The sequence below is a fragment of the Geotrypetes seraphini genome, chromosome 7, assembly GCF_902459505.1.
Source record: "Geotrypetes seraphini chromosome 7, aGeoSer1.1, whole genome shotgun sequence".
NCBI lineage: Eukaryota > Metazoa > Chordata > Amphibia > Gymnophiona > Dermophiidae > Geotrypetes > Geotrypetes seraphini.
The window spans coordinates 161,645,804-161,671,565 of record NC_047090.1 but is presented as its reverse complement, the minus strand read 5'-3'; the positions used below and the strand labels follow the sequence as shown (position 1 = coordinate 161,671,565).

Genomic DNA, 25,762 nt, shown 5'->3' with positions numbered 1-25,762 from the left:
GGAATATCTAGTCAACTTGAAATAGCTTCTCACACTGTGAAGAACTGGACCAAAAGCCAAAATGGTGTTTTATTCATGTTTTATTGTTTTTGATTTTTTTTAAAAACAAGAGATTGAACAGTGTTCCTAAACATTTTTCATTGATTTAAAGCACTGTAAAGCCAGATGTTCTAAAATCATTGAAAATATGGAGTTTGAGTAAAAGTAATAGGCCTAAAATTCAAGCTATTATACAGTGAAATGTAAAAGTACAAACTTTAAAAGTAGGAGTATTATACTTAAAAGTATTACTAAATTGTAGATTTTCCATAATTAAAATGTATTGTCAGCGTTTAATGTGTGTCTGATCACATTTGTTTGTGAATATACTTGTGCAACAGATTTTGTGTGTATCAAATAATTTGCTTATGGCCAAATTTATGCATTTCAGGCACAGAGAGAGATGAAAAAAGAACGTCCTCTAGTGCGGCGCAAGTCGGAACTGCCTCAGGACATCTATACCATGAAAGCCTTGGAATCCCATTGCAGAGCTGATGAGATAATAGCACATGATGGGCATTAGATAATGACCATGAAATATTGGGAAGGGGACTTATTTCTGGACTCAGTTACACATTAGAAAAATTTATGTTTGGTGCCATACCAATTACTTACACAGTCAAAGCTTTCTTCGACCCAGTTCTCTAGGCAATAACAATCCAGTATGCAGCTCAAGATTAGTAGTTCAAACAATGGTAAACATTTGATTCTAAATACAGGACCATGGGTTGACTAGTATTAAATGACCATGTGTGTTGGTGTCATCATAGCACCAGCATAGAAGATGCATAAAATGTCTGTAATATAGTTATTGTAATATGCTTCCAGCAGATTGGAAGTCAAGGAAATTAGTAGCTGATATTGTGGTGGTATCAGTATGATGTTCAGAGTGCAAACTTCACAGTTGAGATTCCTAAATTTCCCCGAGACTCGACAAACCTAAAACGTTCCATGTTATATGCATCTCGCAAATTACCAGCAACTTAGAAACAAATACAGTTGGAAATCTTGACTTGCATCTTATAAAACATAGGCCATAGAGGAGTTAATTTCTGTGGCAAATCTTAGTTACTGATATGTATTATTTTTCCAAGTTCTATCAGCTGTTCATTTGCTTTGGACTAATGCAATATGTACTAATGCCAGGTAGTTTCTGTGTACTTTAAAGCCATATTTTTCCAGTCTTTAATATATCAGTAATGCAGCATCAGTATTCCAGAGTGAACAGGTAAAATTATTTGTTCTTAGATCAACTTGCATCCAACCTGACTGGATTCTAATCAAGAATTTTGTTTACAAAGTGCATTTGTTAAAATGTGGGTTTGGAGGGGTGGGATTTTCTGTATGTTTTGTTTATCTTTGAAGAAAACAGATTCACTACTGCTTTTCTTCCTGAGCTTTTAGAATTTGCATCTTTAGCCCCAGGAACTTCATTATTCCGTGGGAGGTAGCATGAATTCATTTTGTTTTGTCACAAAGTCTTTTCAGCTGACTCAGGTATTTTGCCTTTCAGCTTAATAAAGAAAAAGTAGACATGATAGTCTGTCATGTCTAACTTTTTCTTTTTTGTCTATTTTTAATTTGGAAAGTAGGCATTAAATGGCATTTTATCAAATGTGAGCCTAAAAGCTCGAGGCAAAGATGGCAATGACAGTTATATATAAATGTTATCTACCTTTTTCACTGTTAAGCACATTTATTGCAAATGCAGCTCTCAGAAAATGTAAATGCATGTATATTGCAGTTAGATTCAAATGCCTCTATATTTTCTCAAGATTACATACATGGCTGAGATTTTAGTTGTGGATGGCACATCACTAGGAGAAAAATAACATTTAAATGTAGTGCTGTGTCTTCTGCATATGATTTTTCTCAGGGTGGCCAATATTTTCATATATATTATCCTGTTTTGAATCTGTTTGCTGTCTTATTTGTTCCTGCTTGTCAAGAAGATTCCACTTTATTTTGTGTTTGGCAGCAAATTAGGTTTTGGATTTTTGTTTCTGTTCATGAGAACATCAAACTGTGGCTTTCAGAAGTCACAGCAGTTGTAGTTTATGTCCACAAAAATGACAACAGATCAACATATTCATAGTCATCTGCATAAATAATGGTATCAGCTGCCTATTAATCAAGAGTGCAAGTGTAGAAAATTTTCTCTCTCACTGAAGCGGGGTTAGATTCAAGAGAAAACTGGCACAAATTTAAAAAAAAAAGTAGATTAAAACATTTCACCCCTTTTAATAAATGGAAATTTCTCTTTTTGGAAAAAAATACTTCCTGTCAAACTTGAAAAGTATATGCTTTATTGTTACAATAACGCAAATAAAAACAGTTTAATGATGCCACCTCCTTTTGAGGGATAAAGGGTGCTTTTTTTAGTGTTTGTATACTTGATATACCATTGTTTGAACTTCCATCTTTGGCTGATGTTCAGTATGTTTGGGCAAGCTGCTTCTGAAAAGGAGTAATCTTTTTATTTCCTCCCCAGAAAATTTATATATCAATGTTTGGTTGACTGTGTAAAGCTCAAAATATATGAACATCCTTTGTCTAGATTTTATTTCTGTTCTTTACTGAAGACAAGCATTCACCAAAAAAAGGAAATGCCACGATGTGTTAATTAAAAATAGTGTTTTCTAAAATGTCATAGACCAATTGTGGTCCATGGAATATTCCTAATGTCATATGCAAATTTTACTTAGCACATAGAAGGAAAAAAAAATCATAGAATTGTTTTATTACTTATAAATTGTGTCTTCACACCCTTCTCTACAGAGGTTTAACAATACTTCATTACATAAATATATGATTAAAATCTGAATGGGATTTTGGTGATTGTTTTTCTTTATAAAGTTCATGTTTGACACCCTTACGTGTTTTCCAAAACCTATAGCTGTATATCAGGAATGTCAACTGTAATATGACAAGTGTCTTTTAGTGTGGCTTTAGTATGGCTTCATTTTAATATTGTACATACATTGTACTTTGTTTTATGGTAATAATAAAACTGTAAACTTCATATTTTGTACAAAATGGTCCTATGTACAGAATAAAGAGTTCCTAGAAACTGCTAATTGTAGGTAAGTGGAACAATTTATTTTCTTCTAGACTTACCTGTAACTTTCTGCTTGGGGAATGTTGAGTCCAAGTGTACCTATTTCTGACATTTTGTAATACAAAATTTCTCTGTGTTCTGACATAGCCAATCTTCTCTCCAAACCATACACCATAATCGTACACCTACATGAACACAAACCAAGTTATCTATATCATGAACCCCAATGAATAATGTAATCCCTGGATATGACCAGGCTCTTCTAAATTGTAAATCACATTGAACTCCTTCTGGGGCATATTAGCAATCCATAAATACAAATGTAAATTAATTTAAGTTTTTGATGAAAACCTTCATACACTTGCCATTTAATGCGCTCTTTTATCTAGTTTTACAAGATTGAAAATGGTGTATTATATGGATAAAATAAAACCATGTGAATTTTACTTGTTCATTATGTAAGATAAATTCGCCTACAGCACTGCATCTTCCAATTACAAAAACTGCATGGAGAAGTACTGTCTCAGCTGTTAGCTACATTCAGAAAGCAATCATTTTACCCCACTGCATAATGAATCTTAAACCATTCATCTGCCCAAGTTTTCATTTGGTAGATAAACTAAATTTGATAGATAGCTATAAATACCGTGTTCAGATGGGAGGGAGAGATGGAATGATGGGAGGGTCAGTGGGGGTTCGGCTGCGAGGAGGGGGCTGCTCAAGGGTTCTGCAGCATGGAAGGGAGGGATAGAAGCTGGGCAAGGGTTCTACTGCACAGGGGGATGGAAGGGAGGGATAGAAAAATGCTGTAGAGAGAAGGCACAAGGGGATGGGTGAGAGGGGAGGAAAGATGCTTCACATGTGGGAGAGAGAAAAGAAAGAGGAAGAATTGGGGTGAAAGAGATGAAGGAAGAGATGAAAAAAAAAAAATAAGAACTACCCCGAAAATAAGACCTGTCTTATTTCATGGAAACACGGTAGTTCTTGCATCCCTGTTACAAAGAACTAGCTATATCTCTCTGTTTAGCTTAATTTTGTTAGCTAAAGAAATGTTTTGCATAAGGATTTCTTATTGAGATTCCTGACAAATTTACAATCCAGGATGATAGGAGCTCTCATTTAAAATGAAACAAAGGTGCATGTTTTAAATAAGCTTCTACAGAAACGTTGTTAGGTAAAAGCATTCAGTCAGTGATATTGAACTGTATTACAGGGCTTTATGATGATTATAGACCCTTGTAAGAAAAAACAGTTGCTTGTGGCTTTGAGAAGAGAAGTGTGACTGAGACGAGGCAGCCAGCCAGCACAATTATACACCCACAGGAGGGAGGAAGAGGAGGCACGTTGGCACAGGAAAGGAGAGGCAGGACCCCAGTTTGTAAGTACGAGTCCAATGTAAGTCGGAAGTTCCTAACCTGGGTACTGCCTGTATAGTGGAACTACAAAAGATTTAAAGAAGAGCGACCAAGATGATAAAGGGGATGGAACTCCTCATATGAGGAAAGATTAGAGGTTAGGGCTCTTCAGCTTGGAAATGAGATGGCTGAGGAGAGATACATTTGAGGTCTACAAAATCCTGAGTGGTGTAGAACGGGTACAATTATATCAGTTTTTTTAAGCCATCAAAAATTACAAAGACGGGATATTTGATGAAGTTACAGGGAAATTCTTTTAAAACCAATAGGAGGAAATGTTTTTTCACTTGGAGAATAGTTAAGCTCTAGAGTGCATTGCCATAGGAAGTGGTAAGAGCAGTTAAGGTAGCTGGTTAAAAAAAAAGGTTTGGGCAATTTCCTTGAGGAAAGTCCATACTTTGCTATTGAGATAAACACGGGGGAAGCCACTGCTTTCCCTGGATTAGTATCATGGGTAGTACAAAGTAATTGGGTTAAACAGATGGGTGGCTAAACTGAAAGCAAATTATATGTACAGTTGAATAAGATGTGAGGAATTGATTTTAAGTTATAGGGCTTAAATTACTGGCTCAAGGGAGGGGGAAAGTTATCAGCATTTGCTGGGTTAGTATACCACAAATCAGGTTTGTTTTTGTAAGAACATAAGAATAGCCTTACTGGGTCAGACCAGTAGTCCATATACCCCAGTAGCCCATCTTCATGGTGAGGGGAGAGATGATAGAGACATTTAAATACCTACATGATGTAAATGTGCATGAGTCGAGTCTCATTTGAAAGGAAGCTCTGGAATGAGAGGGCATGGGATGAAGTTAAGAGGTGATATGCTCAGAAGTAAACTAAGGACATACTTTTTTTTTACAAGGGTGTTAGATGCATGGAACAGTCTCCCGGAAGAGGTGGTGGAGACAGAGACTGTGTCTGAATTCAAGAAAGCCTGGGTTAGGCACGTGGGATCTCTTAGAGAGAGGAAGAGATAATGGTTACTGAGGATGGGCAGACTGGATGAGCCATTTGGCCTTTATTTGCCATCATGTTTCTATGAAAATTAAATGCTACTACAGTAGATTTTTAAAGCGACGTCACTCTCCAGGTATCAGCTCAGATTTGATCACGTTATGATCACTTTTCCAGTGGATCCAACACAGTTAACTCTTATACTATGCCCTGCATTCCACTAAGAGCCAAATCTAAAATAGCTCCTGGACCAGTTGCTCCAAGATGCAGTCATTTATGTCTTGGGAAGTTTACCTCCCTAGCACTCCCTGATGTAACATTTATCCAGTCAATGTTGGGGTAATTAAAATCGCACACTATTATACTGTTGTTATACTATTGCCCAGTTTGCAAACTTTCCTAATCTCTGAAAACATTTTTTCATCTGTTTGCTCATTCTGTACATGTTGACTTGCCCTATAGTTGAGGGACCTCACCATCTCTTACCCCACCCTGCCCCTTAGATGTACAAGAATACACAATTTGATTCCCTAAAGTAGGTCATTCTGATTTGTTCAATATCATATTATAACTACAATATCAGATTATAACTACAATATCAGATTATAACTACATGTTGCTAGGTTCCATATTAGGAGCCACCATCCAGAACCAGGTGTCATTGTGGATAATATGTTGAAATCTGTTGTGTGTGGTGGAAGTCAAAGCCAATGTTAAGAATTAATTTTAATTTAAATTAATTTAATTCTTATATACCGCTAATAACCGTGAGGTTTCTAAGTGGTTTACAAAAATGAATGCATTAAAAGATACAATAAATAAAAATAAATAAGATAGGTACTTGGAAATTCCCTAACTGTTCCAAAGGCTCACAATCTAACTAAAGTACCTGAAGCAATTTATGAAAAATAAAGATAAAATATAAAGATAGAGATAGAAATGAGTATTCCACCAAGTAATGAATAAATAAATTTAAAGATAGAATTAAAAATAAATAAGTAAAATAAATAAAAAATAGAGATAAAAAATAAGTATCAAGAGAAATAAAAAATATATATTTAAAGTATTCTCCCCTGCTGGATCGGGGGAGCGGTGTAACTGTGATCAGGTGCCCTGCTGGAGAGGGGCTCCCGATACTGCTGCTGGTCTCGGTGAGCCGTTGGCACCGCTTCATTATTTATTAATTTTTAGGAAAGGAACAGAAAATAAAACAACGAACATTATCTTGCCTCACCTTGAGTACTGTGTGCAATTCCAGTTGCTGCATCTCAAAAAAAAGGTAAGGTGGAATTAGCAAAGGTACAAAGAAGAGCAACTAAAAATGATTAATAGGATGGAAACACTTTCATATAAGGAAAGTCTAAAGAGGTTAGGGCTCTTCAGCTTGGAAAACAGTCAGCCAGGGAGGGATATGACAGGTCTACTAAATTATGAGTTGAGCGGAACAGGTAAACACAAATCAATTATTCATTAAATCAATTATTTATTAAAAAAATAAATAAAAATACAAAGACTAGGGAACATGCCATGACATCATATAGTAATACTTTAAAAATTCAACACACATAGAGAGTCTAAAAGACTAGCTCATTTTATCTGCCATAGGGCTTATTCATGCTGCATATAATGTCTGATACTCTTTAGTAAAAGGCCCCCCATAGTTAAACTCTGGAGCTAGATTCCAGAGGTTGTGGTAAAAAAAAGTAGGTAGCATAGATGAGTTTTAAAAAGATTTTAATAAATTGGTAGAGATAAGATCCTTAAACCATTATTAAGGTAAACCCAGGAAAACGCACTGCTTATCCCGGGGCGGGGGAAGCGCACTGCTTATCCCTGGGGGGGGGGGGGGGAAAGGGGTTGGTAACCAGGAGTTTTGCTACTTTTTGGAATTCTGTCAGGTACTTGTGACCTGGATTGGCCACTCTTGAAAGCAGGATAGTGGCATAGGTGGACTTTTGATCTGACCCCAGTATGGATGATACATATGTCCTTATAACTTCCAATTGTAATAACAGAAAATATCCTGAATACCTTTATTTTAATTTTCCAGCTTCCCATTGGGGCCTACCATAACTGGAATGTATTTAAACACTTACATGGTTATAATTAAAAAGAAGACAACTGGCATAGAAACCCTGAGATTGAGACTGAAAGCCACAAAAATATAGCAAGAGTCATATGCTGTCACTGACCTGTCATCTTCACCTTCTCAGTATATTGAGTCAAATCTTGCTTAATTCCATTTAGGGTTTTATATTGTCTAATTAATGAAAAGGACTCCTGGAACATTCATAGTGAAGTGATTATCTCCAGAAAGAGCAGAGCCGTGAGAGATCCCCTTCTGCAACATCTTTCCATCCCTCCTTCCCATCCTGCACAGCAGAACCCCACCGACCCTCCCACCACGAGGCTGATATACCTCATTCAGAATAGCAGTGGTGGCAGCACTGAACAGGCTGCTTTGCTGCCTTCCCCATCGGGGCCTTCCCTCTGTCGTAGCATGGTTTGCTTCTTGAGTTCATGTGGCTTCCTCACCTACCGTATTATTCAAATTGATTACTTCCTTGGAAATCCTAGAATCTTTTTTTATTAAAATGGGAATGTTTCTGATTGATAAGCATGATTGTATTACATTTTAATTAGTCTTTATTGTTCAGTGCCCTGTAAAAGTTTTCATATCCTTTCTGCTGTCTTAAAAAATATAATTGAAAATGCATTTCAGTTAGATTTTGAAAATGTAGATTGGGATAAATTCAGTAAATGACTCCCAAATTTTGGTGCTGAAGAAAAAAATGAGCACCAAGCCCTATTTTATAAACAGTACTCAGAGTCGAGCACCATTTATAGAATAGTGCTTAGCACCTGGATCTGTGCACAATTTTGGGTGCAAGGATTTATACCCACTGAAATCTGGTGTATAAACACTCGCAATCCCAAATTAGGTGCTGATATGCTGTATTCTAGCATACTGTTTAAACTCGACAGTGATCTTAACCATCTGAGATAATAAACACCTGTTACCATACAGTTTTTTGGAACCTCAGGCCACCACTCAGAGCTCAAACTCGTTCATTGCTCTAAGCTTTATGTGGAAGCTCCTCATTGGATCCTTTTATATTTTCTAAGTTAGAAAATATAAAAGGATCCAATGAGGAGCTTCCACATAAAGCTTAGAGCAATGAACGAGTTTGAGCTCTGAGTGGTGGCCTGAGGTTCCAAAAAACTGTATGGTAACAGGTGTTTATTATCTCAGATGGTTAAGATCACTGTCGAGTTTAAACAGTATATTATTGAAAAAATCACCTAAAAAATATTATATAATAATTGTGCATTGTAAGCGTATTCTAGCATACGGCATGCAAATTCAGAGAATGCTTCTCCCATGGCCACATACTCTTTCTGGATCAGTGCTTAAATATTTAAGGACTGACTAGGAAGATGCACATATAAATGCAAATTGTTGCCAATTAGTTCCAATAATTGATTTCACCCAATTATTAGCGCTAACTGGTCTGTTATTCAATTACATTGCACACACAAATTGATCCAGTGCCCAAGTTTGCACATGTAATTTTAAGCACCATTTATAGTTTCCCTGATTGTGTAGCTCAATAAACAAATGTGAAAGAATAATTATAGACTTATTCGGAAAAATAAGTAAGAATAGGAAACCCTAAGAACATAAAAATTTCCATACCGGGACAAACTGAAGGTCCATCATGCCCAGCATCCTGTTTCCAGCAGTGGCCAATCCAGGTCTTAAGTACCTAGCTGGATCCCAAGTAGTAAAACAGATTTTATGCTGATAAGCAGTGGATTTCCCCAAGCCATCTCAATAATGGCCTATGGATTTCTCTTTTAGGAATTTAACCAAACCTTTTTTTTAAAACCCTCCTAAGCTAACCAATTTGACCACATTCTCCGACAGTGAACTCCAGAGTTTAATTACACATTGTTTGAAGACATATTTTCTCCAGTTTGTTTTAAATCTACTACTAAGCTTCATCACATGTCCCCTAGTCTTAGTATTTTTGGAAAGAGTAAACAAGCGCTTCACTAATACCCTTTTCACTCCACTCAGTATTTTATAGACCTCTGTCATATCACCCCTGAGCAGTCTCTTCTCCAGACTAAAAAACCCTTGCTGCTTTTGCTTTTCCTCAGGGAAGTCATCCTATCCCTTTTATCAATTTTGTTACCTGGAGTCTTCAACTGGTGCGGTTTAGGGATCCTCACCAACTATGTTTCACTGCTGAGTGGCATCCTGCCCCCCTTCTACACTATTGCTGAGAAGAAAGATTTGTTAGTCCCTCCTATCGAGATGGAAACCAATTGGCACAAAAAAGGGGAAAGACTCAATTCAAAATAGGAGCTGTAGGAGCTTAATGACCTAATAAATTTAATTGAAACCATAGTAGAGGTGGTCTGAGAAAGACTGTGTAGAAGTGACAGGAAGACAGATAGCACAAGGAAGTTTTTACTCTGTGCCTACAATGGCTTATTCATAAAGCAAAATGTTGCTGAGTGACTATGTTACCAGAAAATATTTTAAATAGTTTGTTTTAAGAGCATTCTTTTCATTGTTCTCAAAGAATTGGACAAAGTGGTTATATGTATTTTTTTAAAGGTGAATCTAGTAAATGTATTTAATAGAGCTGTGGTCAATCCATCCACTTCAAGTAACTGTGTAAAGTTTGGTTTGTCAATTTTATCTGTGGATTTATGTTGCTAGAATGAAGGCTGCAGTGTGCCTGTTATGAAAATATGAATGGCGCAGCACCACCTAGTGTTTAAATTCAGAATAGCATAAGCTGCCCATATGAGACAACGGTATCCAGACTTTTTATTATTTTTACTAACAGAATGTAATGCTGAAAATTGTTGTATTATTCAATATTATTGTGATCTGATTTAAAAACATGTAAGAAAAGAACGGTACTAAATTCTAATAATGACCAAATGAAGGTATTATCCTTCATGAAACAGAATCCATTGTATACAATGGGTTCCCAAACAGCTTACTGATTTGCATAAGCAACAGTGTGTTGAGGTTGCAACCCAGTTCCTGAGGCAGTATGAAGAATATCCAAGTATACTGGAGAAAATTCTCACAGATGAAGAGACATGGCTGCATCACTGCGACCCGGAGAGCAAAATATAAAGCATGATAAAGTAAATGGAGTAGTGCTCACCTGGCTCTAGGAGCAGCTGAAAAACTTCTTTGCAGAAATACAGAAGCTAGTTGAACGATACAATAAATGTCATCTTGCATGGGGCCAATGTAGTAAGGTGATATGTTCAATTGAAACAGAAACATGATGGCAGGTAAAGGCCAAATGGCCCATCCAGTCTGCCCATCTGCAGTAACATCTCTTTTTATCTCAAAGAGATCCCATGTGCCTATCCCACGCTTTCTTGACTTTAGACATAGTTTCTGTCTCCACTTCTTCCAGGAGACTGTAACACGCATCTACCACCCTTTCTGTAAAAAAAAAAAAAAGTATTTCCTTAGATTACTCCTGAACCTATCGCCTTTAAACTTCATCCTATGCCCTCTCATTCCAAAGCTTCCTTTCAAATGAAAGAGGCTCAACTCATGCACATTTATGCCATGTAAGTATTTAACGTCTCTCTCATATCTCCCCTTTCTTTATCAGCTTCTACATATTTCTTCCTTTCACGTTTGAGTCTTACAATGCCTCTTTTGCACTTCTTCCTATCACTGATATAGTGACAAAATATTTTGTCTCCCCATTTTACTGTATTGGCTATTTTTTCTTCCATTAGTATCTTTGCTTTCCTGACTACTTGACCAGCCTCTCTTAACTTTTCCCTGTCTTCCTCTTTCTGTGATCTTTTATAGTTTATGAAAGCTAACCTCTTATTCCTTACCTTCTCAGCTGCTACTTTTGAGAACCAAAGCGGCCTTCTCTTCCTTGACTCACAAAAAGGTCTGTCACCCTTACAATAACTCCTCACAGTTACTTCTATTAAAGCTGTTAAATGTATTTTGCCTTCACTTTTTGATTTACACTTGTATTTTGTTAATATATTGGTCCTTTCCATTTATCTATTTTGATAACATTTTTTTTTAGTTATAGCTTAAGATGAGCTTCATTCAGCTCCATGAGGTATTTTCCTGTCCATAGAGGGCTTACAATCTAAGTCTGTTCCTGAGGCATTGGTTTTTTTAATTCTTTGAGTGCAATTTTTGAATATGAATAAGGGGGTGATATATTTGTCATAGATTACAATTTGATTGATTTTAAGTGATTTTATAGCGTAATATGATTGTATAATATGTTGCACTTATGTATGGCTTAAAAATGAATAAAGATATTAAAAAAAAAGAATACTGTATGTATTATATACTATTATTACTATTATATTCAAATAATTAAAAAAAAATGCTTAAGTCCTCAAATATAGGGATCCACGACCTGGAAATGGATTTCAGAGAGAATCCAGGCCAGCCGCAAGCAGCAGGCCAGAGAAGTTGCTTGTGCAGGTGCAGATTTAAAGAGGTACAGGGGAAGGGAGGGCACAAGGGGGCATTGGGCATTCGTGATTATTATATACTATTATTACTATTATATTCAAATAATTTTTAAAAAATGCTTAAGTCCTCAAATATAGGGATCCACGACCTGGAAATGGATTTCAGAGAGAATCCAGGCCAGCCGCAAGCAGCAGGCCAGAGAAGTTGCTTGTGCAGGTGCAGATTTAAAGAGGTACAGGGGAAGGGAGGGCACAAGGGGGCATTGGGGGGCAGAAAGGGGCTGGCCAGCCCCTTTCTGCCCCCCAATGCCCCCTTGTGCCCTCCCTTCCCCTGTACCTCTTTAAATCTGCACCTGCACAAGCAACTTCTCTGGCCTGCTGCTTGCGGCTGGCCTGGATTCTCTCTGAAATCCATTTCCAGGTCGTGGATCCCTATATTTGAGGACTTAAGCATTTTTTTTAATTATTTGAATATAATAGTAATAATAGAATATAATACATACAGTATTCTTTTTTTTAATATCTTTATTCATTTTTAAGCCATACATAAGTGCAACATATTATACAATCATATTACGCTATAAAATCACTTAAAATCAATCAAATTGTAATCTATGACAAATATATCACCCCCTTATTCATATTCAAAAATTGCACTCAAAGAATTAAAAATATATATTCTATCCCCCCTCCCACCCACCCTGGACGTGTATGACCAAAGGGCAAAATCAACAATCACTCTTTGCAAAATTTTGTCAATGGCTCTCAAATCTTCAGAAATTTTTTGTAATGTCCCTGTTGTATAGCCATAATACATTCCATTTTAAAAACGTGACAGAGAGACTCCCACCAAAAGGTATAGTTCAATCTATCCCAGTTTTTCCAATTCCTTAAAATAAGCTGTATGGCAACCCCTGTCATAATAAAGAGAAGTTTATTATTATGAGATGATATTTGGCTTTTAGCTCTCATCATAGTGCCAAATAGCACAGTGTCATATGTTAGTGCCCCACTGGATTTTCCATTACATTATTTATCTGATCCCAAATGCATCTCCAAAATTGAAGTATCAATGGACAATAATATAATAAATGATCCAATGTCCCAGTGCCAGCATCTATTAGACTTGGAACTATCTAATTTCTGCAATCTAACCAGTGTCCGACACGCTCTATGTAACAAGAAAAACCATGTTTGTCTCATAGATGCAGACACCGTACATCTCATCCTCCAAGTCCAAATTCATGGCCATTGAGACACAGTAATTTGATGCTTTATCTCAATGCTCCAAATGTCACGAAGACCAGTTTTTGGTTTCTTATTCAATGATCCAGATATTAATTTATACCACTGAGTGGCCTGGTGACCCAGGAAATCCACCTGGAAGCACAGGAATGGCAAACTATACTGATTTTTAAGATTTTTTTCCAGTCAGGATGGCTGACTGGATGGCCTGCACAGGAATGGCAAACTATACTGATTTTTAAGATTTTTTTCCAGTCAGGATGGCTCCTGAATGGCCTGCTTCAACTGCAACCACCTATAACTTTGACATTTAGCAATACCAAATTTTTGTTGCAATCGTGAAAGCTCAAGCTGTTTTCCGTCTTGATACTACATCGTCTAAAGTACATATGTCCGCCTTCATCCAGTACTTCCAGATGACCTTAAACCCGCCAATTTGAATTTTGGGGTTCAACCAAAGGGACTGACAAGTGGATTTATGAATTGGAATATCTGTTAAATTAGTAATAAATTTTAATATCTTCCAAGTGTCCATTAAAATTCTATTGTCCTTATACAGCCTAGGCATTTTGATACTCAAAACGTGACACAATCTCAATGGAGACAGGAGTTGCCAGTCCAGCCATTACCAGTCTGTAAGATTTTCCATGAGCTCAGGGAGGATCCAATACATACCATGACGCATTATATAGGCTTGATGGTACCTATAATATTTACCCCACCCTCCACAATTGGCTTTTGTAAGGATACTAAAGCAAATTCTTGCTGCTTTCCCCAGCCACATAAATTTTGTAAGAATACTATTTAATTTTTTGTAAAAGGACTCCTGAAAAAACACTGGTAGCATACCAATTTGGTAACAAACCAAGGCAAAATCATCATTTTAACCATCTGAACTCTCCCCCACAAAGACAGATGTAATGGGTTCCATTGCTCACACATTTCTGTGACCTTTAGCAATAAGAATTTTTCATTTACTTTCATCGTTTCTTCCAGCGTTTTATAAACCCAGATTCTTAAATACTTTATTCCCTCTTCTTTCCAAAGAAGGGGGAATGAATCAAAAAATCATTTTTGACAATGTACATTAAACGGAAGAATCTCCGATTTACTCCAATTTATTTTATATCCTGAAAATTTTCCAAATCTTTCAATCAGATCTAGTAAATGTGGAATGGTTGTTTCAGGATTCCTCAAATGAAGCAATATGTCATCTGCATAAGCAGAGACCTTGTATTCCCGACCTGCGTAAGGAATACCCTGGATCTCCTTTGCCTTTTGTATAACTAATAACAAGGGTTCCAAAACAATATCAAACAGCAAAGGAAATAACGGGCATCCTTGCCTAACTTCCCTCTCCAGACAGAAACATTCCGAAAAAGTATTATTTATATATAATCTGGCAGAAGGGGAACTATACAAGGTTTGAATCATTTGTATAAATCTTGAACCAATACCAAACCAATCCATTGCTTGATACATAAAGGTCCATTCCACTCGATCAAAGGTCTTCTCTGCATCCAAGGATACAGAGAAGGCTGGATCATCCATGACTTTTGTTAAATTTAACATGTGAAAAGCCAGCCTAGTGTTATTTGAAGAATGTCTCTGAGCAACAAACCCCGTTTGGTGCATACCAATAATCTAAGGGAGAGCCTTGGCCAAGCGCAAAGCCAATAACATAGCCAACAGTTTACCGTCTACATTTATCAAAGAAATAGGCCTGTAATTTGAAACTAACATAGGATCTTTATTTGGCTTTGGCAAAACAATAGTTAACAATTCTGCCACAGTACCTGTAACACAACCTTTAGTCAGTTGAACCTGATATAAATTTAATAGATGAGGTAATAGGGTATTTTGGAAATGATTTGTAAAACTCTACAGTGAAACCATCACCACCTGGAGCGGATCCAATTCTAAGGGATTTCAATGATGTTTCTAATTCTTTCATTGATATAGGCGCTTCAAGAGTTCCTTTTATATGCTCAGGAATATTAGGCCCCTTAATTAACTCCAAAAACTTTAAACCCTCAAGTTCTTTATTTGAATAAAGCTCGAAAGAATACAAAGCTTTATAATATTTCAAAAATTGTTTTAAGGTAATTCCAATTTGAGAATGAGTTTCCCCATTTTTATTTGTGATAGCCACAATTCACTTAACCTTTTTTTATTTATAAGGTAATTAGCTAATACTCTTCCCGCTTTATTCGAGTTTCCATAATACAGAACCTGTTGAGAAAACAACTCTTTCCTAGCCATTTGAGAGGAAATCTCATTGTATTTATATTTAGCTTTTAAGAGGGCCTGCAAAGTATTTTGTTCCCATTTCAAGGCCAATTCTGACTCCAAGTCTTTAATATTTTGCTCCAAATTTGAAAATTATTTGAGTTGTTTCCTGACGTGTACCGAATATGAGATCATTTGCCCTCTCATAGTAGCTTTAAAAGTATCTCATAAGGTTACTAAAGAGATATCATCTGAAACATTGAGTTGAAAATATTCAATAATTTTTGACTGTAAGTCCTCAATAAAGTTGGAATCTGCAAGCAATGTATTATTGAATCTCCAGACAGGTCTACTATAATCTTATTCATCCATCTTCAATTCAATCTAAATTCCACCATGATCTGAAAAAATAATTGGATCTATGGCGGCCTTTGTAACCTGCTGCATTAATTGATCTGATACAAATATATAATCTATTCTGGAAAATGATTTATGTACCTGGAAGCAGAAAGAAAATTCCCGATCATTAAAATGAAGAATCTGCCAAATATCTTTTAAACCACAGGATTGTACCAAATTATCTAGCCCTATGATTTTAGTACTTTACTAGGTTTTTTTAAATCCAATATCGGATCCATAACTGCATTGAAGTCCCCCGTCACCACTAAATTAGAAGCAGCCAGTGGCAGAATCAACTGTTGAAGAGTTTTTTAAAATATATTTTGATTTGAATTAAGTGTGTAGATATTAACAAGCCTCAGAGTATCTTTCGCCAAGTTTATATCCACCAGAACCCATCTCCCTGCGGAATCCGCAGAAAACAATTTGAATGTAGCTGAACATTTTCCACGAACTAAAATGGCGACCCCAGCTTTATTTTCCTACAGCGGGAGCAAAAAAACAATGCTTAACCCATCCACCCACTAGCTTTTTTATCTCCATGGCATTTAAATGGGTTTCCTGTATGTAGTATATATCCGCATTTTGGTTTTTTAAGAAGTTAAGTGGGGTTTTTTTCTCTTAATTGGATGATTGAGACCATTGACATTTAGAGAAAATATTTTCAGAATCATTTTGTCACTATAATAAGGAAATGGAACCACAAAACATATCCCCTAACTCCATAACACCCTTTGATCAATACACGTCCACACCCCTACCATATAATCCACCTGACCCCCCCACCTCAAAAACATATGACAACTTGAAAGCACACATATAGACAAGCAACCCCAAACCCCTCCCGAGCATCCTAAATATTTCCCCCCTTAAAAAGTGTTAATATCCATCCCAGAATACAATAATAATACAGAAAAAACATAAACACTACATGTAGTAAATAAAAATACTAAAATGATTTTTAAACAATCATAAATAAGACTGATTAATATTAATAAATATAATGAATTTCATGAATATAAGAAATTATATAAATTTATAGTTATCTAATTAGCTATAATTCCCTTATCAAACCAATATTCATGTAATAATTAAAAGACCCTAACAGATCAAAGACTAATTTTAAGTTTCTTAAAATGCACGGAATCAATAATATATCTATAGAATAAAGTAAATATTATATTAGTCTTGTCACTTATTACTTATTAATACATAGTTATGTATTAATATATATTAATATATATAGTTATGTATTAATATATATACGTATTTAACACTGAACACATATTATCCAATTGAACTAATCAATTTTGTGACAAATTTCATTCCTTAAATATAGTGGTACCTCGGTTTACGAGTGCACCGGTTTGCGAGTGTTTTGCAAGACGAGCAAAACACTCAGCAAATTTTTGTCTCGTAAACCGACAACTGCCCTAATAAACAAGCACTCTGCAATGATGGCCTAGGGATGAGTACCTGCCTTCAGGTGCTGCAGTGATTCCAAAGTGGTGCCTTCCTTCCCTCGGGGTCCCCGTGCAGCTGCCCTCCGCCTTCGGCCGATGCCTCTGCCGTCCGTCAGCGCCTCCTGGCTCCCGATCCAAGCCGACCACCATCCTGAACAAGCATGCGCACGGTCTCACCTCTCCTCTCCTAAGTCAGCCGCTGCCCCAACAACACGCTCACCGCATACAAGCACGCAGGACGTCCTGCATGCTTATATGTGGTGAGCATGTTGCTGGGGCAGCGGCTGACTTAGGAGAGGTGAGGCCGTGCGCATGCTCGTTCAGGATGGCGGCCGGCTTGGATCAGGAGCCGGGAGGCGCTGATGGACGGCAGAGGCATCAGCCGAAGTGGGAGGGCAGCCGCACGGGGACCCCGAGGGAAGGAAGGCACCACTTTGGAATCGCTGCAGCACCCGCAGGCAGGTACTCACCCCTGGGCCACCATTGCAAACTTTGGTTGTGGAACGAATCTTCTGAGTTTGCATTAAGGTCTATGGAGAACTTTGCTTTGATAAACGAGCGTTTTGGATTACGAGCATGATCCTGGAATGGATTATGCTCGTAAACCAAGGTACCACTGTATATATATTTAAATTTCCTCAATTACATCTCTGAATTTAACTTATAAACATAAGCAGTAACTTAATAGCTTTAGTCAAAAATAACTAAGTAGATAATTAAATAATTAGATAAATAATTTTAATCCTCTGAGCGCATCCCCTGCCATCTGTAGCTACTCTAAAATCAATCATAATAGGTTGTAAATAGAACCATCTGGAACTTCTAATTATCTTGAGAAGTTTCCTTCGGTAGATATCACTGAAGAACAACACCATTTCATGCTGCTGCTACTTATAGAAGGATCATAGGTACAATCATATACATCTTTCAAACATAGCAGTAAAGCCAAGCATTGTCACTCTTAAGCCATCCCCTCTCTGTGCCTTTTTCCTTACAAAAAGCAATTGAGCAATAAATAGGTAATTAATAATTAAATAGTGAAACAAAGCCAGTAACAGCATCAACTTCATGGTAGATCTGGGTGACCGGAGAATCCTCATTAATCCCAGCAATGAACAAGAAGCAGGACTATTTGTATCCTTAGTAAAGAAGATCTCATAATCTGACAAAGCCTGCATGAACTGTATGGCCCCAGCCAGACAGACAATGGGGATTGTGTATTATTGGTGATGTTGTAGAGCACTGTATTCCATCCGATTCCAAATAGAATTATTTCCTTAGTTTTTCCTGGTTTATTCTCCAAAACAAAATGAACTGCAGCGCGTGCAGGGCACTCCCCTGCAAACCACAAACGACACTGGCAGCATGAAGCGCTTTGACAAACCAGGGAGCTGCTGCATTTTTTTTTTTATTACAGTGGAATAAAATAAACTTTATTCAAAGATGGTAGCCCAAGTTCTTCATATTTAAATGCTTCTTTCAAAAACTTGTTGAAATGAAATTATTTTTATATGTGCAAGTGAAAACTACACTTCTCTGATTGTCCTGGATTACTAAGGATTTTCTTCAGTACAGTGATAAATTCTGTTCTCCATGGACCCAGGCCAATGCAGACACACTGGTATTATCAGCTGCAGGCTGGCGATCTGAAAGTGCCTTTTCAAGCTCATGCACAAATGCTTCAGCCAACCAGAAGCTCAGATCGATTCATATCCAATCAGATGGCTTATTCAAAGGTAATTACACTGCCCTCAAGATCTTCTGTTCCATGGCAGTTGTAAACTCAGAGAATCCATTATTTGTTTTTATTAAAATCAAAAATAAATTGCCACAAATCAAAGTTATATTTACTTATAAACTCACATTAACTAAACCTAAAAAATCCAATTTTGCTCAGCTAGCCATCCCACAACTCACAGGACAGTAGAGTCAGTTCATTGGTGTTTCTTGCTGCTCCAAAAATTATTTTAGTTTATCAGGATCATCAAATTGAAAAGATTTACCTTTGTATGTGATCCACATTAAACCAAGGTAATAAAGGCCATACCTTGCTTCAATCGCCTGTAGTTTTGCCTCATTGATAGAAATTGTCTCGTATATTTACTGTTTCCCATGCAAAGTCTGGAACAAACAGGATTTTCGAGTCTTTATAAGTCAGGTTTCTATTTTCCTCTGCCATTTTTTATATTTCCAACACATGTTGAAAATGCAGTACATGAAAAATTAGTGTTCTAGGACCTGACTGTCCATTGGCCCTTCTCCCTGGTACTCTGTGTCCCCTTTCAATCTCCAGTGAGACCTTTAGTCTGAGAGGGAGTATTTTTGGTATATTCTCCTCCAAAAAGGCTATCACATTCTTTCCTTCAATTCCCTCAGCCAAACCCAAAATTCTTAAATTATTTCTACGTGATCTGTTCTCCATATCCACCATCCTTTTTTCCAGATCATGAATAGCTTTATGATCCTCTTTAAATTATTTCTGCTCCATTTCAATTTTCTCAACCCTGGTTTTAGTTGCTTCACACTGCTGCTTACCACATCCATCTTTTGCTCTAAGTTTGTCAGCTGTTCAGTATTTGTTGCAATCATTGTTTTAATACTTTTTAGTTCCTCTAAGATCGCAATCATATCCAGGGCATCTAAAGGTAAAAAAGGCCTTAGAAGGCATGGTTGGTTCTGCCTTGTGCCTTTTAGCCTTTATTCCAGGGTTTGAAGTCACCTCAATCTTGGTTTGTTTGATAGAAGTCATTGTTGAGAAGAGTTAGAGATATTAACTTCTGAGGGAAAATTTTAAATCTTTTAAAAATGCTCTAAATATGCCTAGGAGTGGGAGCCCAGCAGTTATACATCCATGCAGCTGCGCCTCCAAGTTCCGGCATACATACAATATTCTAAAGCAATAAAAGTCCACTTCAAGGAAGAGAAAGGAACAATCTTCAAACATATTAATCAGTAAAAGAAAAATGCCTGTGTTAACCATATTATTACGTTGTAATTTGAACAACCGTCTCTTTATGTAACAGGAATCTTTCTAGCTGATCGGTTTAAAAAAAAAAGCATACAATATATTTAAATAAGTAACCAAACATTTGGCTTGAAATTTTAGAAAGAGATTTATATTGAAGAAATTGTTTGTGTCTATATTGGGTGGTTCTGGAAACATTTGTCATTTCTGGCAACAAAACAAGGAATCTTTTTTTTCAGGAGATAATTTTTCAAAACAATACATTTACAGGACTTGAGCATTTTGACCCAGATTCTATAAAAGATGCCTAAAGTTAGGCGTCTAGATTGGTGGCCCCTTGCCAATCTAGATGCCTAACTTTAGTATTTAAAAAGATTACGGTAACTGCCTTAAAATTAATTGGTTGGTAGGTGCCTAACTCAGTATTCTCTGTATTTATACAAATTTTCAATTTTAAAAAAAGGTACAGAGAAGGGTGACAAAAATTACAAAGCGAATGGGATGACTTTGACAGACTGGAGTTTCACACCCCCCCCCCTCCCCATTTTGGGAGGTAAATTTTGTATACATGACACGCACGACACACTTAACTGCCACAAAACATTTATTTACAGGACCCTGAATCTGTTTCTTACTTCCCAGGGCGAAAATTATTCTTTGTTCATATAAACAGTCTCAACCAGATCCAGGAATATATTTCACAGTTTTCAGAATAAGAAGTTCATTTTACCTCAGCCAAGCTATCAACAACTGTTCACCTGGTAAAGTCCATCTTACTCTCTTTTTAGTGCCATCAGCTCTCTCAGGGCTGCTGTCATCCTCCACATCTAGGGGAAAACCCAAGAGTCCCTTTCTCCTCCAAAGACCTCTCTCTCTCCACTCTTTTCCAGGATTCCTCACAGCCTTTAGCTGAGAAGAGTTCCCTTTTACTGAGCACACGGCTTAGGGAAGCCTCTTCTTTTTGGGACTCTTCCTCCCATGGGACCCCACTGAATAAATTCCAGACAGGGCATAAGAACATAAGAATTGCCGCTGCTGGGTCAGACCAGTGGTCCGCTCATGCGGCGGCCCTTAGGTCAAAGGACCAGTGCCCTAATTGAGTCTAGCCTTACCTGCGTATGTTCTGGTTCAGCAGGAACTTGTCTAACCTTGCCTTGAATCCCTGAAGGTGCTTTCCTCTATAACAGCCTCCAGAACAGCGTTCCAGATTTCTACCAATCTCCCTGCCTGGAATTCATCCCATGACTCAGCAGGGTAGCCTGTTCATGCAATTCAGTGCCACCTGCTGGATGAAGGTGGAGTTCTGAGCTACAGTGTGCAGGGCATCCTGGTTCCTGTAGTTTACTCACTAATAGGCCAGTGCCCTTTGCTGCCTATTGATGGAAAAATAGTATCATTTGTGAGGGAGAATCCCTGACTCCCTCACACTTCCCTATGAGGATATGACAGAGGTTGATAAAATACTAAGTGAAATAGAATAGGTAAACATTAATCATTTTGTTTATTATTTCAAAAATACAAGGACTATGGGGCATGAAATGAAACTACTAAGTAGTAATTTAAAATAAATAGGGAAAAATATTTCTTTACTCAGTGTAAATAACTCTGGAATTCATTACCAGAGAATGTGTGGTAAGAGTAGTTAGCAAGGTTTTAAAAAGATTTTTGATCATTTCCTACAAGAAACATCCATAAGCCATTATTAAGACGAACTTGGAAAAACCCACTGCTTATTTCTAGGATAAACAGCGTAAAATTTGTTTTACTGTTTTGTGATATTGCCAGGTACTTGTGACCTGGATTGGCCACTGTTGGAAACAGCAGTGTCCCGCAAACTTTCTCGAGCCATGGCACATTAAAGGTAGTGGCCGTGGCTCAAGGCACCCAGAAGTGTGTGGACGTCGCTGTGATGACATCACATGCATGCATGTGCAAAAGCACTCCAGACTGAGCTTGAGACATCAGTGGGGGAGGAGGTGCCAGCAGAAAAGAGGGCCATAGAGGAGAGATGCTGGCGCCTGCTGATTGCCTACAGGACGTGCATCTACCTGCAAGAGACATGTCCTCTAGGTAGTCAGCCTGCGCCTCTCCTCCCCAGTGTGCTTCAGCACACCTGAAATCTCAGGAGGCACACTAGTGTGCCTTGACACACAGTTTGCAATACACTGCATTATGGTTATACTTATGTTTTTATGAAACAACTTAAAGTCCTCCTCACCCTCACACTCTGGTGCCTCCTAACAACATCACTGACTGGCCTGTTCGATGGTGAAAGTTGTCATAGATAGGACATAACTTCTTAATTTAGCTGCTATTGTGGACCCACTGCCAGAGGCCTTCACTGCATCTCTTCAGCTGCTGCCACCATCACAGAATGGCAATGAGGACCTGCAGCCACCATAAGGACTCAAGAGCCATTGCAAGTTGAAAAGTATCTGGGCATTGGGAAGAACAGAAGTGCTGCTGCTGGGCATGAAAGTGTGCTAACAGAAGAAAGAACAATCTTGGGAAAAAATATATAAAAGATTGTCATGTCTTCCCTTGGTATGCAGCCCTGCTATGTATACTCAGCAGCAGTGGTAGGAAAAAGAAATTAATGCAACAATTGGCTTTTCTGGGGCATAAGCATGGTATTTATCTTGGAATTTTTAGATTCTCTTTTGCAACCAACAATTTAAACTATGGGCCCCTTTTATGAAGGTGCGCTAGCGTTTTTAGTGCACGCACTGGATTAGCGTGCGCTAGCTGAAAAACTACCACCTGCTCAAGAGGAGGCGGTAGCAGCTAGTGCATGCTATTCTGCGCGTTAAGGCCCTAACGCACCTTTGTAAAAGGAGCCCTAACCCTTCCAGAAAAGGGATTAAAGGAGACAAGATCTTTAATCAATCTTTGATTTTAAAGTTTTCTCAACTTTGGAATGATCTTCCGTTTCTCTTAAGGAGTTCTGGTTCACTTCAATTCTTTCGTAAACTTTTAAAAACCACTTTATTTGCTAAACACTTTGAAAATTAATTTTCCTGAAATTTAGCCTTCATCTTTTATGGGTTTTATCTGTTAATTACTGTAAACTGAGACGAGCTTTCTTAGAATGATGATTCGTTATATAAAGCCAAGCCTTAGATTAGATTATAATTGCACTGATATTTTTCCCACTGTTTTCCTCCCCGATTGGCTTGTAAAAAGTCACCATCTTTCTGTGTACTACATGTACATCATTTGTAAAGCTCTCATATTTATTGGACCTCTAGCAGGTGGCTCATAGGATGAAATAAACAATTGTGCCTTAAGTAATATTTTTTATTTAGAAAATCTCAAAGGAGACTCCAACTGCAGTTCGATAAAGCCAAGGAGGCCACGCTTAGCAAACTCTCTAGCACCTCTCACTGGTCTGAAGGGTCTAAGGTGGTTCTTGGTCCAAAAGGTTTGGGGACTGAGGTTAGTGAGACCTGAATGGTGGAGCCCTCTTTATTTGATAAAGTCCCACCTGTATTGTGAGAGAGAAAACCCCAATGCATCCCATGAACACAAAGATTATTTGGAATATTTTGACAGTGTTTGCCCTTGGGTTAATGCCTTCAAATGGGTTGGTTTAATGCAGTGTCTCTCTAACCCTCTGGCATACTAAATGGAGCAAATGTTTTATTGCGGCACACTTAGCAGAAAAAATATTTTTCATGGCACGTTATAATTGAAATTATAAAATTGCAAAAGCAATATAAAATTACATTTGAGTTATTTATTTATAGTTCTTTAAGTTATGTATGAATAATTGTAACAACTGTGAAGCTAAAGTAGATAGAATAGAATTGCTAATCAATGCAATGGATGTGCTTGAGTGCAAATTAACTCAAAACATGGCTCGATAATTGACAAGCAAACACGCATTTCATCATCCACCATCTGCAGTCATTATCTTTTTTTCAATTTCTGTCAGAGCTGAAAATCCAAGTTTGCAAGGATAAGAAGGATCCAAACGGTAACAAAGCCTTGATAGCTTTGTCACTCAAATTAGGATAACTACTGCATAAAAAAAGAAAACTAAAATTACTTGCCGTTAGTTTTCAAGGACCAATCACATCAAAGAATGATGCTTATCTGGGTGATTGTATCCTTACGCACACTGATGCTTATAATATTGGCAGACTCTTGTGTACGCAATGTACATGTCATCTATTCTAGTGTATACTTAAGGGAATTTTAAAAAATAAAGTAAAATTCTGAAATCTCTTGTGGCACACCTGGAATTTCTTCGGGTCACACCATGGCACACAGTTTGAGAGACACTGGTTTAGTGCATTCCATGACTGACTAGAGATGATCTTAAGTCTCGTAGATTCACCGCTAATACTTATTTCTACACATGCACTGTAAGAAATAGAGCCTCCTCCTGGCGTTCATATGGTATAATATGAACAGGTACGTGGAAATGTTTTAATGAAGCCGGTGGCATCTGAAATGGAAATCAGACCTTAATGAGAGCAGAAAAGCAGAGATTAGCATAAGGTGGCAAATTAGATGCAAACATTTGGGGTCCCTTTTACTAAGCTGCTTTACACACTAATCTGTGCCTAAAGCAAGATGCGCTAAAGCATTGTGCACTAGTTTCACTATCTAACTACACGGTTAGGGGCTGATTCTACAAATGGCATCCCAATTGTAGGCGGCGGTAGATGCCCTACCACTCTCTCACCAGCCAGTCGGGATGCACTTTTTGTTTTAAATGGATGCGGTGAATGACGCCTATATTGTATGTGTCTGTCTCGTGCCCACGGAGATGCATAGGAATGCTTACGGATGCCCAAGGCCGGCGTGGGTGTGTTCTCCACCGGAAGTGGCCTTCGGCGTCCATAAGCATCCCTAAGCATTTTCATTAGTGCGAGATAGCTGCCTTAAATGTAGGCCTGTAAAATACTGGCCTACACATAACATGTCAATCCAGGGACAATGTCACAGCTACTATTAATATTCATATAGCATCTCCACCTATATACATTAAATAGTCACATTAAGTATCATCACAAAGAATTCTTCCATAAGTAGCAGGATTTAAAGACTACTGGATAAAACAAGGATTCACTTTTTCTTCCTATTAAGATAAGTTTAAAAAAAACCCTGGTTTTATTTTGCTTTAGTATTTTCCTGGCGGCATGGGACTAATAAAGTGTTATGACGGTCCTGTTGCTACCTTTGCATGAACCTATTGAGCACATTGATGGTAGATCTGAGCACCTTATGCACTGTTAACTCTTTCTTAACTTTTTTTTTTATATATAATGTTATTCTATATATGTTCTCTGTGATTTATGGCAACACATTAAATAGTCAACATAGTAGGAAGAGAGATATTTGCTGTGTAGGATCTTCAGACTGCCAAACATAGAAACATGACAGCAGATAAAGGCCAAATGGCCCATCTAGTCTGCCCATCCGCAGTAACCATTATCTCTTTCTCTCTCCGAGAGATCCCACATGCCTATCTCAGGCCCTCTTGAATTCA

At 37.6% G+C, this 25,762-nt stretch overlaps 1 protein-coding gene and 1 long non-coding RNA gene across 4 annotated transcripts in view; one reads left to right on the top strand and one right to left on the bottom strand.

Annotated features, from left to right (window-relative positions):
• Nucleotides 1–3,061, top strand: part of PPP2R5C (protein phosphatase 2 regulatory subunit B'gamma) — a 322,861-nt gene extending 319,800 nt beyond the window's left edge. For both annotated transcript variants that reach the window (XM_033953398.1, XM_033953399.1), the window contains one exon: nt 431–3,061. In XM_033953398.1, the coding sequence (XP_033809289.1) occupies nt 431–562 (132 nt within the window). In that variant the 3' untranslated portion in view covers nt 563–3,061. The remainder of the gene's footprint in view (nt 1–430) is intronic.
• LOC117364313 overlaps nt 2,202–25,762 on the bottom strand; it is a 30,092-nt gene continuing 6,531 nt past the window's right edge. The window contains exons 2-4 of one of the 2 annotated variants that reach the window (XR_004540209.1): nt 24,504–24,715; nt 10,659–10,948; nt 2,202–3,282 (exon numbers count right to left, since the gene is read on the bottom strand). This is a non-coding gene — a long non-coding RNA (uncharacterized LOC117364313). Of the gene's footprint in view, nt 3,283–10,339; nt 10,949–24,503; nt 24,716–25,762 lie in introns of those variants that run through there. The other variant, XR_004540208.1, reaches the window with a different exon arrangement.